The sequence below is a fragment of the Bufo gargarizans genome, chromosome 10 (assembly GCF_014858855.1).
Source record: "Bufo gargarizans isolate SCDJY-AF-19 chromosome 10, ASM1485885v1, whole genome shotgun sequence".
Classification (NCBI taxonomy): Eukaryota; Metazoa; Chordata; class Amphibia; order Anura; family Bufonidae; genus Bufo; species Bufo gargarizans.
The window spans coordinates 39,997,073-40,015,019 of record NC_058089.1 but is presented as its reverse complement, the minus strand read 5'-3'; the positions used below and the strand labels follow the sequence as shown (position 1 = coordinate 40,015,019).

General features: G+C 41.5%; 1 protein-coding gene across 1 annotated transcript in view; it reads left to right on the top strand.

The window, feature by feature from the left end:
* The window catches only part of LOC122920286 (solute carrier family 22 member 6-A-like), a 123,765-nt gene that overhangs the window by 27,332 nt on the left and 78,486 nt on the right, over positions 1–17,947 (top strand). Inside the window, exons 4-5 of the mRNA XM_044269676.1 lie at positions 16,088–16,256; positions 17,359–17,482. Coding sequence (XP_044125611.1) covers positions 16,088–16,256; positions 17,359–17,482 — 293 coding nt within the window. The remainder of the gene's footprint in view (positions 1–16,087; positions 16,257–17,358; positions 17,483–17,947) is intronic.

The following is a 17,947-nucleotide window of genomic DNA, read 5'->3' as shown; positions in this document are numbered from 1 at the left end:
GAAGCAATCTCTACACGCCTTAGAGGGAATCCATATACCACGTTGCTACACATCAGCTTTCCTTGCTACGAGCTGGAGAAAAGAGCTTCACATCTTCTCAGACACATCTACTGAGGCCATTGCGACTGTTGCTTACCTCAAGGTGAGAGACTCTTCTAATCAAACCCACATAGGGTTTTTGTTTGGGAAAGCTAAGTTAGCACCTAAGCCTTAGCACACAATTCCTAGGCTTGAACTTTGTGGGACTGTGCTAGCTGTAGAAATCACAGATTTTATATTACGCGAGCTAGACATTCAGATGGATGACACCAAATTCTACACAGATAGTAAGGTTGTTCTGGGCTACATATACAACCAGACTAAACGTTTCTACAACCGTGTAGAAAGAATCAGGAAATCATCTAAACGTGAACAATGGCATTATGTCCCATCTGAAATTAATCCTGCAGATCATGCTACTAGGCCAGTGTCTGCAAGTGTATTTGCAAATTCTTCCTGGTTAACAGGGCCTGAATTCCTGCTGGATCACACAGCAGAGACCACAGCTAACGTCTTCGGTCTTCTAGAGCCTGACAAAGATCCAGAGATTCGTCCTGAAATAACAACCCTTGTCACCAGAACTGAACAAAGACTCGTCTTGGGCCGTCAACGCCTTGAACGTTTTTCCAAATGGATAAAGCGTGTACGCACCATCGCAAGGTTAGTCCATATCGCACACTGCTTTCACACAAAGCCCACGGATGTTCAATGTAGAGGTTGGCAAAGACATACAATGTGAATAAAAGACTAACCAACCTCATAAAAGACTCACACGAAAAACAATACATAAATAAAAAAGAAAAAACTTTTTATTACCTAGGCCTACAAACAATTTCCTCATTAAAGAGACCCCTGTTGTCATAAACCCTGTATAAACATGTATCTATGGTTGTGTTCAAAATTATTCAACCCCCACTGAAATTGAGTGTTTTGGCCAGTTTGACATTGATTTTGATCATTTCAGTCATCTTGTTTACAATTAAATCAAAGAGGCACTTGTAAGTCAGATAAATATAACATAACATTTATAATGAAATAACCACAAATGTCTTATCTGTGCGCACATCATTTTCAGTTTTATTCAACCCCCAAGTGACATTCAATCTTAGTACTTAGTACAACATCCTTTTCCAGTTATAACAGCTTTTAAACGTGAAGCATAGCTTGACACAAGTGTCTTGCAGCGATCTACGGGTATCTTCGCCCATTCTTCATGGGCTAAAGCCTCCAGTTCAGTCACATTCTTAGGCTCGCGCGCTGCAACTGCTTTCTTTAAGTCCCACCAGAGGTTCTCAATCGGATTTAAGTCTGGTGACTGCGATGGCCACTTCAAAATGTTCCAGCCTTTAATCTGCAACCATGCTCTAGTGGACTTGGAGGTATGCTTGGGATCATTGTCCTGTTGAAAGGTCCAACGTCTCCCAAGCCTCAGGTTTGTGACGGACTGCATCACATTTTCATCCAATATCTCCTGGTACTGAAGAGAATTCATGGTACCTTGCACACGCTGAAGCTTCCCTGTACCTTTAGAAGCATAACAGCCCCAAAGCATGATTGACCCCCCGCCATGCTTCACAGTAGGCAAGGTGTTCTTTTCTTCATAGGCCTTGTTCTTCCTCCTCCAAACATAGCGTTGATCCATGGGCCCAAACAGTTCTAATTTTGTTTCATCAGTCCACAGAACACTATCCCAAAACTTTTGTGGTTTGTCCACATGACTTTTGGCATACTGCAGTCGACTCTTCTTATTCTTTGGAGACAGCAAGGGGGTGCGCCTGGGAGTTCTGGCATGGAGGCCTTCATTACGCAGTGTGCACCTTATTGTCTGAGCTGAAACTTCAGTACCCACCTCTTACAAATCCTTTTTTCAGTTCCTCAGCAGTCACACGGGGACTTTTCTCCACGTTGCGCTTCAGGTAGCGCACAGCAGTCGAAGTCAGCATCTTCTTTCTGCCACGACCAGGTAGCGTTTCAGCAGTGCCCTTTGCCTTGAATTTGTGAATGATGCTTTCTATGGTGTCTCTTGGTATGTTTAACATCTTTGCAATCTTCTTATAGCCATTGCCTTTCCTGTGAAGAGAAATCACCTCTTCTCTTGTCTTCCTGGACCATTCTCTTGACTTCACCATGTTTGTAAACACACCAGTAAATGTCTAGAAGGAGCTGAGTATCACAGTCCTTTTAAAGGGAACCTGTCACCTGGATTTTGGGTATAGAGCTGAGGATATGGTTGTTAGATCGCTGCTAGCACATCCGCAATGCCCAGTCCCCATAGCTCTGTGTGCTTTTATTGTGTAAAAAAAAAACGATTTGATACATATGCAAATTAACCTGAGATGGGTCCTGTACCTGACTCATCTCAGGGACAGGACTCATCTCAGGTTAATTTGCATATGTATCAAATAGTTTTTTTTTACACAATAAAAGAACACAGAGCTATGGGGACTGGGTATTGCGGATGTGCTGACGGCCATCTAGCAGCCAATGTCCTCAGCTCTATTTACACAATCCCGGTGACAGGTTCCCTTTAAATCTGCCTAATTGGTGCTTATTATGCTTGATTGATGATCCTTGACATCCACAGGTGTTTTCAATACCTGATCAAAAACACTTGAATGAACCTCTGTTCTTAAGAGTGGTAGTCTTTAAGGGGTTGAATAATTGTGTCAATGAAGAAATCACAAAAAAAATTTTTAATACTGTATTACAAAAACAATTGATGTCATTTTAGTTGCATTTGGTTCTTTAAAAAGTCCTTGTAAGATTTCATTCTGAACACAATAAGGCTACTTTCACACCTGCGTTTAGGTGCGGATCCATCTGGTATCTGCACAGACGGATCCGCACCTATAATGCAAACGCTTAGATCCGTTCAGATAATGCAAACGGATCCGTTTTGACTTTACATTGAAAGTCAATGGGGGACGGATCCGTTTGAAAATTGAGCCATATTGTGTCAACTTCAAACGGATCCGTCCCCATTGACTTACATTGTAAGTCTGGACGGATCCGTTTGCCTCCGCAAGGCCAGGAGGACACCCGAACGCTGCAAGCGTGTCCGCCTGCTGAGCGGAGCGGAGCCCAAACGCTGCCAGACTGATGCATTCTGAGCGGATCCGCATCCACTCAGAATGCATTAGGGCTGGACGGATCCGTTCGGGGCCGCTTGTGAGAGCCTTCAAACGGAACTCACAAGCGGAGCCCCGAACGCTAGTGTGAAAGTAGCCTTACAAATGTACACTAAATTCCCTAAAACCCTTTACAGCATTGGGGGTTGAATAATTTTGAACACAACTGTGTATATATATGAAAAGCAAAAAGACGTGTGTATGTGCATACGGGCATATGTATATAAATATATACTTTTTTTTTCTTCTTTTTAACTCCAATTGTCATTTTAACCTATATTTTTTATCTTAATTTAAATCCCCCTTCCCTTTTCTAATTTTATGCAGCCACGCTAGATGATTTTTTTCTCATGGACCATATATATACACAAAAAACCTCTAAGGAGCACTATGACTCCTAGACTTACAAAAATTACATTGGTCCATTAGAAATAGACTGAATGCCATGCAACACAACTATCAATGTTGCACGGTAGATATAAAGTTAAACAAAAACTCTCTATTTCATTTTTCATTTGCACATGGGCCTAATGTTTCTGCCCAAAAATAGGCACATAGGTAAAAATACTAGAAAACAAACAATGTTCCTGAACTGAAAAACCAAAATGGTCCCTAAAAAATACTATTAAATATTATAAAATATTACAGCATACGTTGGTATCTAACATAAGGAGAATACACTGACATATACATATGACACATACCCCCATACGTCTGATCATTGTACTAACATTAACACAGAAAGTTGACAGATGATTTTACCACACCAAGGAACCTTTCCATTCTTACACCAATGGAAAATAAGCACATATGAATGGAAGAGACTCGAAAATACCCCGCCACATACAGTACAGACCAAAAGTTTGGACATACCTTCTCATTCAAAGAGTTTTCTTTATTTTCATGACTATGAAAATTGTAGATTCACACTGAAGGCATCAAAACTATGAATTAACACATGTGGAATTATCTACATAGCAAAAAAGTGTGAAATAACTGAAAATATGTCATATTCTAGGTTCTTCAAAGTAGCCACCTTTTGCTTTGATTACTGCTTTGCACACTCTTGGCATTCTCTTGATGAGCTTCAAGAGGTAGTCACCTGAAATGGTTTTCACTTCACAGGTGTGCCCTGTCAGGTTTAATAAGTGGGATTTCTTGCCTTATAAATGGGGTTGGGACCATCAGTTGCGTTGTGGAGAAGTCAGGTGGATACACAGCTGATAGTCCTACTGAATAGACTGTTAGAATTTGTATTATGGGAAGAAAAAAGCAGCTAAGTAAAGAAAAACGAGTGGCCATCATTACTTTAAGAAATGAAGGTCAGTCAGTTTGAAAAATTGGGAAAACTTTGAAAGTGTCCCCAAGTGCAGTCACAAAAACCATCAAGCGCTACAAAGAAACTGGCTCACATGCGGACCGTCCCAGGAAAGGAAGACCAAGAGTCACCTCTGCTGCGGAGGATAAGTTCATCCGAGTCACCAGCCTCAGAAATCGCAGGTTAACAGCAGCTCAGATTAGAGACCAGGTCAATGCCACACAGAGTTCTAGCAGCAGACACATCTCTAGAACAACTGTTAAGAGGAGACTGTGTGAATCAGGCCTTCATGGTAGAATATCTGCTAGGAAACCACTGCTAAGGACAGGCAACAAGCAGAAGAGACTTGTTTGGGCTAAAGAACACAAGGAATGGACATTAGGCCAGTGGAAATCTGTGCTTTGGTCTGATGAGTCCAAATTTGAGATCTTTGGTTCCAACCACCGTGTCTTTGTGCGACGCAGAAAAGGTGAACGGATGGACTCTACATGCCTGGTTCCCACCGTGAAGCATGGAGGAGGAGGTGTGATGGTGTGGGGGTGCTTTGCTGGTGACACTGTTGGGGATTTATTCAAAATTGAAGGCATACTGAACCAGCATGGCTACCACAGCATCTTGCAGCGGCATGCTATTCCATCCGGTTTGCGTTTAGTTGGACCATCTATTTTTCAACAGGACAATGACCCCAAACACACCTCCAGGCTGTGTGAGGGCTATTTGAACATGAAGGAGAGTGATGGAGTGCTGCGCCAGATGACCTGGCCTCCACAGTCACCGGACCTGAACCCAATCGAGATGGTTTGGGGTGAGCTGGACCGCAGAGTGAAGGCAAAAGGGCCAACAAGTGCGAAGCATCTCTGGGAACTCCTTCAAGACTGTTGAAATACCATTTCAGGTGGCTACCTCTTGAAGCTCATCTAGAGAATGCAAAGAGTGTGTAAAGCAGTAATCAAAGCAAAAGGTGGCTACTTTGAAGAACCTAGAATATGACATATTTTCAGTTATTTCACACTTTTTTGTTATGTATATAATTCCACATGTGTTAATTCATAGTTTTGATGCCTTCAGTGTGAATCTACAATTTTCATAGTCATGAAAATAAAGAAAACTCTTTGAATGAGAAGGTGTGTCCAAACTTTTGGTCTGTACTGTACCTAGCATGAGTAGAAGGTTCTGTAGTTGCCAATAGCAACCATACTATCTATCATCATCTGTGATCCATAGCCTTTGCGCCCTCACCTTCTAAAAATGGTTCGGTGCCCTGACAGGTATACAGAGGGAGAGTTAAATCACTGTGGACTGCTAACTCCCCCTGTTATCCTCATGACCACTGCTACAAGAAGGTCCCACGTCTCTTCAACAGATCCATGCATAGAAGAAAAGTAGAGCCCTGACATCGCTCCGGCAGTAATGTAAACTTGATCCTGCCTGCGGCTAAATCCCCCATATAACCCCACATAAAACACTCGGGAAAAACATCCGCCCGTGATCGCTCCCTCTTAACTACACACGGAGCGCTGACATACTAGTAATAATTCATCACTCCCAACACATAGCAAGCTGCAGTCCAGCTGACATCCTACTTGCAGCGATGGTCCATAGAAGAACTCAGAGCCCAGACAGAGCTCCGTCCGTCATCTGGACCTTGACCCCGCCTACTGCCAAACTCTCCACACTACTAACCCTTAGACTAATCGGGGCAGTTGTTTCACCCCCAATCGCGCCCGTTTAATCAAACAGTCAGCGCTGACATTCAGGTAAACCATAACTCACCAGCATTCTCATTCACCATCCTTTAAAGGGATTCTGTCACCAAGTTTTAGGCTATAGAGATGCGGACATGCACGGCTAGATCGTGGCTAGCATGTCCGCAATATACCGGTCCTATAGGGCTGTGTGCTTTTATTTTCTTTAAAAAAGGATTTTTGAGATATGTAAATTAGTCTTGTAAGGTGACCAAGGGGCTGTACGAGCCTTCCTGGTGCCCAGCCACGCCCGCCTGTGAAGGAGCCCAGCACCGCCTATGTCCTCCGAATCTCCTCCTTTCGTCATCGATAGATTGCCGTAATCTCGCGAGGTCCTGTGTTTCTTCCTTTTTTACTACTATTTTACTACTATTCCTTATCAGTGCAGAGCAGAGAGTACTGGCTTAACTGGGTGAGAGGCCTAAGTCAAGTTTTGATGGGTATTATGTCTCCTTGGGGAGAGAGCACCTTTAATCTCTTGGTGAGGAGACTTATAGGCCATACATGGTGGCATTAGAGGCAGAGCTTAAGAGCTCATTTGCATCCATTTCTTTCCAGAATTCCAGAAGAGCATGTATGGCCTATAAGAGCATGTATGGCCTATAAGAGCATGTATGGTCTATATGTCTCTCACGCAGATTAAGTATTGACCATGAAGGCAGCTGGGCTCTGAGCAACTGCCCTCACTTCTCCCTCATATACCATGAACATTACCATTAGTGTTGAGCGAATCGAGCTTCAGATTAGAACACTTAATTTTCATGATGTACGAAGACCTGTTTTAAATTAGCAATCCAAAATCAGGTTTGGTACCAAGGTAGCAGCTGGTACCAAACCCGACTTCTGATTCTGAATTTGAAATGTTTTTAAAGATGTAGAAACGAATACCGACGTCTCTTGCGACTTTTGCCTTCACAGAAGCAATACATTTTAATGCTGTACACTCCATACATCATTAAAACGAAGTGTTAGAACGAATCAACCTCGGACCTATGATCTGGAGCTCGATTCATTCAAGCCTAATTACCATATGTACACCAAATATACCTTCTGACATCCCTGCTATTTTCACACGTGGCCAGTGCTGACAGTGAGCAATCCTGCTGTATCCCCTGCACTGAATAACCAACCAGCTGCTGGGAGATGCATGATAGCAGGTAGTAAGTGCTCACTGTTGAGAAGGTAGGGAGACAGGGAGAATCTCTTCTATAGTATTTAGGAACAGGTACAGTATAGCCATATACCAGTTGTACTTTTTACAGCACAATTTTAAGCTGCATATATTGTATTGTGAAACTGAAAAACTATATGAAGTACAAATGGCACACCAAACATATTCTTTGGGTCAGTATTATTATGGCGATGCCAAATTTTCATAATGCAAGTTTGATCATTTTCATCCTGAGAGTGCACACATAACGGAAAGGGTGCCTGCACATGGTGCAAAAAATCTGCAAGAAATCTGCACCAAAACCGCACAAAAAATGCACATAAGTCCACACTATTTATCCTAGTTGTGGTGCAGATTTGATGTAGATTTCCTGCAGATCTCACCCTTCCTCTGTAAAGGCTTAAATCTGAACAAAAAACAAACAAACAATTGATGTGCTGCAGATTTGATTTGTCTAATCTCCTATACTGGTGCTGTATTATACATTTCCTACATTGGGTCTCACAGAAAAATGGCTGACGCCCTTTGACACCTCCTACCCTGCTGCACTCTCATATAGTGGATTTCAATTCACTCAGACCCCCCCCGCCCCGGCTGCAAACATGCTGGAGGAGTTGGTCTTCTCCTATCAGACACCTGCTCCTACAGCCCAACTCCACTGCCACCCTCCATTACGCTTACCTCATTTGAAGTACTCTCTGTTCGCATCTACTCTTCCTCCAACCTTCAAATAGCCGTCATTTACCGCCCCCCCAGGCCCAGCCACCATCTTTCTTGACCACTTCAACACCTGGCTACACTTTCTTTCTGCCAACATCCCCACTATCATCATGGGTGACTTCAACATCCCTATTGACACCTGCCACTTGGCCGCCTCTAAACTCTGGATTTTATCTTTACTAGCCTCTGCTCCCTATCTAACCTTTCTAATTTGCCTCTCCCCCTATCTGACTACAACCTACTCACCTTCTTCTCTTCATTGGTCTCTTCTGCTGCTCCACCGGACCACACACTAGTACACCCCCGCAGGAACCTTAAACATCTCTACTTTCGCTTGCTTTCTGACTCTCTTCTCCCACTCTCTACCATCTGTTCCCTCCAAGACCCAGATGCTGCCACTACCCTATATAACACCACAATAAGTACAGCTCTGGACACTGTTGCCCCCCTCACACACAACAAAACCCGAAAAATTAACAGACAACCCTGGCACACCAACCTGACCAAAAAACTCAGACAAGCTTCCAGGGCTGCTGAGCGGCGATGGAAGAAATCCCATTCTAAAGATCATTTCACCGCATACAAGCAATCCCTCCTCACATTCAAATCCTCACTCGCTGATGCAAAACAGGCCTACTTCTCATCTCTCATATCTTCCCTGGCTCACAGCCCTAAACAACTTTTTAACACTTTTAACTCCCTTCTCCGCCCCCCAGCGCCCCCACCCTCTCCTCTCCTCTCATCTCACAAAAGATATTCAACATCAGAGAAAGCTTCAGTACACAGTCCCCACAGACCCTCCACACAACTGCTCGGTCCTCTTCTCCCAAAACCCACTTCTCCACTATTACAGAAGAAAAACTCCACTCTACTCTTCAGATTACACCTCACCACCTGTGCACTTGACCCAATCTCATCCCACCTCATCCCTAACCTCACCACAGTGTTTATCCCACCCCTAACTCATCTCTTCAACCTATCACTAACCTCTGAGGTCTTCCCCTCTGCTTTTAAACATGCTACCATTACACCTATCCTCAAAAAGCCTTCACTTGACCCATCTTCTTTGTCCAGTTATGGCCCCATATCACTTCTTCCGTATGCCTCAAAGATACTTGAACAACATGTCCATTCGGAACTGTCCTCTCATCTCTCCTCCTCCTCTCTCTTTGACCACCTAAAATCTGGATTCCGACCCCACCATTCGACTGACACTGCCCTTACCAATGTCACTAATGACCTACTATCAGCCAAAACTAAGAAACAATACTCTGTCCTCCTTCTACTTGACCTGTCCTCTGCCTTCGACACTGTTGACCACTCCCTTCTGTTGCAAACTCTCTAATCTCTTGTAGAGGATGGAGGGCACTCAGATGTCTGTATATATAGAGAGGGCAACAGTTATAGTAAGGTATATCACGTTTCTTTATTGTTTCTAAAAATATGTATATACCCTTCTGTAAAATTATCAATATATCAAAGATACAATAAATACTTTTCAAGGATGTGGAGGAGTAAAAACTTAATCACAACAATACAAATTTCTCAGATTGTGTCAGGAACACTGTAGTCCTTCCTATTATGGCAGAGTATATCAAATGGTTAAAATGCTTGAAATAAATAAAATAGAATAAAATAGAATAGAGTAGATAAAAGTCCTTATATGACTAAAGTCCTACTTCTGCAGATGATCAGTCTGCATGTAGGAGTCATATATCCTGTGTTATAATCTTGGGGTGATAGATTCACTTATATATCCTATATTGCAGTCCTGGGGTGATAAGTTCACTTAAGTCCTGGAAATGTAGTTGTCTATAGTATAAAACCGGAACAGTCTTACCCCATATGTGTCAGTTCCAAGGTACAGCTGTAGGGAGATCTCCTTACTATATTGTCCGGTCTTCTGTGGTGTGTAGCGGTGGTGCGCACGTGTTCTCCGGCGTCTTCCTCTCTGATCGCTCCGTTCCTCTTCGCTGGGCCGGAAGTGATGTTTCTGTAGCCGGAAATAACGAATTTTTTATTTCCGGCTACAGAAACATCACTTCCGGCCCAGCGAAGAGGAACGGAGCGATCAGAGAGGAAGACGCCGGAGAACACGTGCGCACCACCGCTACACACCACAGAAGACCGGACAATATAGTAAGGAGATCTCCCTACAGCTGTACCTTGGAACTGACACATATGGGGTAAGACTGTTCCGGTTTTATACTATAGACAACTACATTTCCAGGACTTAAGTGAACTTATCACCCCAGGACTGCAATATAGGATATATAAGTGAATCTATCACCCCAAGATTATAACACAGGATATATGACTCCTACATGCAGACTGATCATCTGCAGAAGTAGGACTTTAGTCATATAAGGACTTTTATCTACTCTATTCTATTTTATTCTATTTTATTTATTTCAAGCATTTTAACCATTTGATATACTCTGCCATAATAGGAAGGACTACAGTGTTCCTGACACAATCTGAGAAATTTGTATTGTTGTGATTAAGTTTTTACTCCTCCACATCCTTGAAAAGTATTTATTGTATCTTTGATATATTGATAATTTTACAGAAGGGTATATACATATTTTTAGAAACAATAAAGAAACGTGATATACCTTACTATAACTGTTGCCCTCTCTATATATACAGACATCTGAGTGCCCTCCATCCTCTACATATTATATTTTATCAATTATTTGGCAACTGGTACTGCCTTATTTGGAGAGAGCACCTAGCCGTGTTTTACAAGTCAGTAGAGCCTTTGCAAGTCTTCCATACATTTCTCTAATCTCTTGGCCTTCACTGGCTCCCCATTGCCCAGTGAATTCACTTCAAAGTACTAACAAATACAGTCAGGTCCATAAATATTGGGACATCGACACAACTCTTACATTTTTGGCTCTATACACCACCACAATGGATTTGAAATGAAATGAACAAGATGTGCTTTAACTGCAAACTGTCAGCTTTAATTTGAGGGTATTTACATCCAAATCAGGTGAACGGTGTAGGAATTACAACAGTTTGCATATGTGCCTCCCACTTGTTAAGGGACCAAAAGTAATGGGACAATTGGCTTCTCAGCTGTTCCATGGTGAGGTGTGTGTTATTCCCTCATTATCCATTTACAATAAGCAGATAAAAGGTCCAGAGTTCATTTCAAGTGTGCTATTTGCATTTGGAATCTGTTGCTGTCAACTCTCAAGATGAGATCCAAAGATCTGTCACTATCAGTGAAGCAAGCCATCATTAGGCTGAAAAAAACACAACAAACCCATCAGACATATAGCAAAAACATTGGGCGTGGCCAATACAACTGTTTGGAACATTCTTAAAAAGAAGGAACGTGCTGGTAAGCTCAGCAACACCAAAGAACCCGGAAGACCACGGAAAACAACTGTGGTGGATGACCGAAGAATTCTTTCCCTGGTGAAGAAAACACTCTCCAGGAGGTAGGTGTATGTGTGTCAAAGTCAACAATCAAGAGAAGACTTCACCAGAGTGAATACAGAGGGTTCACCACAAGATGTAAACCATTGGTGAGCCTCCAAAACAGGAAGGCCAGATTAGAGTTTTCCAAACGACATCTACAAAAGCCTTCACAGTTCTGGAACAACATCCTATGGACAGATGAGACCAAGATCAACTTGTACCAGAGTGATGGGAAGAGAAGAGTATGGAGAAGGAAAGGAACTGCTCATGATCCTAAGAATACCACCTCATCAGTGAAGCATGGTGGTGGTAGTGTCATGGCGTGGGCATGTATGGCTGCCAATAGAACTGGTTCTCTTGTATTTATTGATGATGTGACTGCTGACAAAAGCAGCAGGATGTATTCTGAAGTGTTTCAGGCAATATTAACTGCTCATATTCAGCCAAATGCTTCAGAACTCATTGGACGGCTCTTCACAGTGCAGATGGACAATGACCCAAAGCATACTGCAAAAGCAACCAAGAGTTTTTTAAGGGAAAGAAGTGGAATGTTATGCAATGGCCAAGTCGATCACCTGACCTGAATCCGATTGAGCATGCATTTCACTTGCTGAAGACAAAACTGAAGGAAAAATGCCCCAAGAACAAGCAGAAACTGAAGACAGTTGCAGTAGAGGCCTGGCAGAGCATCACCAGGGATGAAACCCAGCGTCTGGTGATGTCTATGCGTTCCAGACTTCAGGCTGTAATTGACTGCAAAGGATTTGCAACCAAGTATTAAAAAGTGAAGGTTTGATTTATGATTATTATTCTGACCCATTACTGTTCGTCCCTTAACAAGTGGGAGGCACATATGCAAACTGTTGTAATTCATACACTTTTCACCTGATTTGATGTAAATACCCTCAAATTAAAACTGACAGTCTGCAGTTAAAGCACATCTTGTTCGTTTAATTTCGAAACCATTGTGGTGGTGTATACCCCTTTCCATATGTACAGCGCTATGGAATGAATGGCGCTTTAATAATAAATAATACTAATAATAATAATAGTTTTTTTCTGCATGTAATCAATGCCGTGTGCAGGCACCCTTACAGTGGTGGTTTGCAGGTGTAGAGCAGGGAAACTTGTTAATACTCGTTAAGTATTAACTCTGAAAAGGCCTTAATGACCAGATACTTCTTCATGATTTAGAGCACTTGGTGGTTTATCGCTCTAACTTTTTTATTTGTTTACGGTATATGTCTTTTTTAAGTGACAACTACAGTTTTTTATTTTTATGTTTTTAGAGATTTTTGTTTTCTTTTTTAGCTTCATTTTGGGAAAACTGCCCCCCAAATCTTTTTAAAGTCATTTTGTTTTCAAACTACAGCTTTTTAAGTTTTAAATATGCAAATGGTCACCATAATAAATTTTTTAAATTGGGTTTTGCATTAAAGTGGCAACTCTGGCGATTGTTTTGCTTGGCGTGGCCGTCCTTTTTCTTTTATTTGTATATTGTCCCCCAAGAGGTCATTAAAAATATCTATGGGGTGTCACTTCTACTTTTTTTGTGTGTTTTTTGTATTTGCATATACTTGAACTTCAGGATGTATCAACATGTTTTTTTTTTTTACCATGGTTAGTCCATATTTATTTTTTTAAAACATGAGAAATAGACAGAACATGGATGGCATCTATGTTTTGTCTTTAGCTTTCACAGACTGATAGACCTCAATGGGCGTATTTAGTCCACTAAATGGACTGATGTTGTGGATGTCTCTGGACATCTGAATAAACACGGGCAGCACACTGATTCACTGTAGTGCAAATAAGGTTTTACTGTAACTGGCATTCTAGCATGTCTGTATCTGCTCCTTTCGGATGGGGGGCCTCCCCTGTCATTGCTGCTACCCGGGATACTAAGGTAGCTTGTACCGTAATTTTATCACTCATCATTTCATGTCCTGTTCTCTTTTGAGGTTTAAATTAGGACTTTGACTAAATCAATCCAAAAGTTATCCTCTTTTATTCTGATGTAAATTTGCAGTATTCCACAATTATTCTTTAGCTTACGCTTAGATGACTATGCAAAGGGTGTAGCTCATTCAGTAATTGCAAATTGATGCAACAAAACTTCTGTTTCATTCAGGTGAGGAATCAGCCCAGAACCACACGGCAGGACCGTATTGAAGGGAGGATGGATGGGGCCATGTATCGCAAGATTTTGGCCAGCAACATCCTTCTCTCAGTAAGAGCATGGAAGATGGGTCGTGGCTGGGTCTTCCAGCATGACAATGACCCGAAACACACAGCCAGGGCAGCTAAGGAGTGGCTCCATAAGAAGCATTTCAAGGTCCTAAAGTGATCTATCCAGTCTCCAGACCCGAACCCAATTGAAAATCTTTGGTGGGGGTCTGAAACTCAATGTATCCAAGTGACAGCCCCAAACCTGAAAGAGCTGGAGAAGATCTGTATGCTGTATGGAGGAGTGGGCCAAAATGCCTGCTGCAGTGTGTGCAAACTTGATCAAGAACTACAAGAAACACATGATCTCTGTAATTGCAAACACAGATTTCTGTGCCTAATATTAACCTCCTAAGGACACAGGGCATACCTGTACGCCCTGTGTATTTCCGATCACTAGAAGGCACCCTGGGACAATGCCGAGGGGGGTCCTGTGACCCCCTCCCATATCAGTGATCGCTGCAAACCGCAGGTCAATTCAGACCTGCGGTTTGCAACGCTTTTGGACGTTTTCTGAAACTTCAAAATGACCAAAATTTTTATTTTTAACCCCCCCCCCCCCCGCAGCCCTCATTGTTATCTGCCTACAGGCTGTGCAGGGGGGAGGTGCTGGGGAGCGGGCGGGTGCGCAATTATCAGACTTCTGCTAAAGGCAGAAGTCTGATCAGACTAAGTGTAAAGTGAAAATACAGTACAGTACACTATTAGTGTACTGTATTATACAAACATCAGACCTACTGGATCTTCAAGAACCAAATGGGTCTGGGTCAAAATAAATTAAAACAAAAGTGAAAAAAAGTAAAAATAAAAAACACATTTAGCACTGATTTAAGATTAAAAAAATAAAATGCACTACACATATTGGGTATGGCCGCGTCCGTAATAACCTGCTCTATAAAAAATATCACATTACCTAACCCCTCAGATGAATACCGTAAAAAAAACTGTGTAAAAAAAGCCATTTTTTGTCACCTTACATCACAAAAAGTGTAATAGCAAGTGATCAAAAAGTCATACGCACCCCAAAATATTGCCAATCAAACTGTCATCTCATCGCGCAAAAATCATACCCTACCCAAGATAATCGCCCAAAAACTCAAAAAAATATGGCTCTTGGACTATGGAGACACTAAAACATGATTTTTATTTGTTTCAAAAATGAAATAAGTGTCTAAAATAAATAAAAAGTAGATATATTAGGTATCGCTGCGTCCGTAATAACCTGCTCTATAAAACTACCACATGATCTAACCTGTCAGAAGAATGTTGTAACTAACAAAAAATAAAAACGGTGACAAAACAGCTATTTCTTGTTTCCTTGCCTCATAAAAAGTGTAATATAGAGCAACCAAAAATCATATGTGCCCTAAAATAGTACCAACAAAACTGCCACCCTATCCCGTAGTTTCCAAAATGGGGTCACTTTTTTTGGAGTTTTTTTTTGGGGGGGGGGGGGGAGTTTCTACTCTAGGGGTGCATCAGGGGGGCTTCAAATGGGACATGGTGTCAAAAAAACCAGTACAGCAAAATCTGCTTTCCAAAATCCGTATGTCATTCCTTTCCTTCTGCGCCCTGCCGTGTTCGCGTACAGCAGTTTACGACCACATATGGGGTGTTTCTGTAAACTAAAGAATCAGGGCCATAAATATTGAGTTTTGTTTGGCTGTTAACCCTTGCTTTGTTACTGGAAAAAATGGATTAAAATAGAAAATTTGCCCAAAAATCGAAATTCTGACATTTTATCTCCATTTGCCAATTACTCTTGTGGAACACCTAAAGGGTTACCGACGTTTGTAAAATCAGTTTTGAATACCTTGAGGGGTTTAGTTTCTAGAATGGGGTCATTTTTGGGTGGTTTCTATTATGTAAGCCTTACAAAGTGACTTCAGACCTGGACTGGTCCTTAAAAAGCGGGTTTTTGAAAATTCCAAGTTTTGCTTCTAAACTTCTAAGCCTTGTAACATCCCCAAAAAATAAAATGGCATTCCCAAAATGATCCAGTCATGAAGTAGACATATGGGGAATGCAAAGTAATAACTATTTTTGCAGGTATTACTATGTATTATAAAAGTAGAGAAATTTGCAAATGTTTCCAAACTTTTGATAAATTTGGTATTTTTTTTATAAATAAAAATCCTTTTTTTTTTTTTACTTCATTTTACCAGTGTCATGAAGTACTATATGTGACAAAAAACTATCTCAGAATGGCCTGGATAAGTAAAAGCGTTTTTCTATTGTATCAAAAACTTATCTTCTCCACTGTATATAAGTAGGAAATTAAGTATAACCAGTTCATTCTCTATTGCAGATCTTGAATGGACGACACCCAAAGGACGAACTTTGGTTGGTACGCTGTTTTCTTATGGTTTTACATGCGGACAGCTGATTCTGGCAGGAATTGCATATGGGATTCGAGACTGGCGATGGCTTCAGTTTAGTGTTTCTGCACCATATTACATCTTCTTCTTAACTTCATGGTAAGGCTGTATATTCAGTAAATGGGAGGCTGTCATTTTTCCTAGTAAAGATGTGCAAACTAATAGGTGAGAAGAATGTGCAGCTCCCACTTTAGATTAGTCAACTTAGTCATGTATTACATAGAAGCCGATTCACTTGAATGGATAAAATGTGATATTACCACATTTTCTTTTTAGCCACCAAGATTGAAGGGGTTGTCCAAGTTGTAATAAAACTTTCCTATTTTTCCATAAATATGTTAAATAACAAATGAACTCATTTTTCTCCCTGACCACTTCCTGTGCTATGTTCTGGTCCTCCCTCCCTGTGCCACACATTGGACTCCAGTGACTTAAAATGGGGTCCATTGCTATCCACTGATATGTTTATTGGTTTTAATGGGAAAAAACCCTGGACGATGCGGAGCTTATTCTGTAAAAACTATGAAATCTGTGACGGAGGCTCCTAATCCCACTGTAAAGCCTCATTCATAATACTGTATTTTTGGTCCGTATCCAATCCAGATTTTTTGTATATCAGATGCGGACCCATTCATTTCAATGAGGCCACAAAAATGTAGACAGCACACTGTGCTGTCGGCATCTGTATGTCTGTTCCAATGCCTATTCTTGTTTGGTTTGCAGAGAAGAATAGGCATTGTTACAATGGGTCCTCAAAAAAATTGATTCAACATGGATATCATCCGTATTTTTTGTGGATTCGTGCTTTGCCGATGTGTGAGTGCCCATATACAGCTAAGGAGTTGTCATTGTGAGGTTACTCTTATTGGGGATAATACTGAGGCTATGTTCAAGCATGCATTGTTATTTTTTCCAATAAAGTTACAAACCACGGCAGAAGCAGACACGTCCATTATAAGTCGAGCATTGCTGTTTTCTGCTGTACAAGGGATGTGACAGTTCATCATATTTTTCATATGTAAAGGAAAACACAATGCAGATGTGAACAGAGCCTTAAGATGATATTTTAAACATTTATTTTCAATATACAGTACACCACTAAAGAGTTGATGATCTTCCCGATTTTCCAGGTTGTCTCTTAACCATATCCTCTTTGTCACATTGATCCTGAGTTTAAAATTATTGTGTGTGTGTGCTGCAGGTGTGTTCCCGAATCTGCCCGCTGGCTGATCATAAATGGCCGTACCCATCAGGCACTTAGAAATCTGCAAAGAGTAGCTTGGATTAATGGAAAGAGAGAAGAGGGGAAAAAGCTTTCAGAGAAGGTAACAATCCAGTACTTTTATTTCTTCTGAGTTTTAGCATAGAATTGTCTAAAACAAGGGTTACCTAATCTAGGGTTGTAGGCTTGTCTGAAAAGGTGGGTTTCAGGTTTCTTTTGAAGGTTTTCATGGTAGGTGAGAGTCGGATGTGTTTTGGTAGGGTGTTCTCATATGGAGGATGCATAATCTTGGAGGAAATCGTTTGAAAAGCAGATAAGAGGAGAGTAAAGAAGGAGGTCTTGTGAAGACTGGAGATTCTGTGTGGGAAGGTACCAGGTGTCAGGATAACCTGCCTGGACCCACTATCCCTACCTACTTGCACGATTACCCTAGACAGTGACCCACAACTGGTCAACAGTTCCTATACTGCAATATGTGAAGGCCGACACACAAACACAATAAGAGTAGTCGTACGGAAAAATAGTCAAAAGCCAGACAATCAACACAGTACAAGTATGCCAGAGGCAA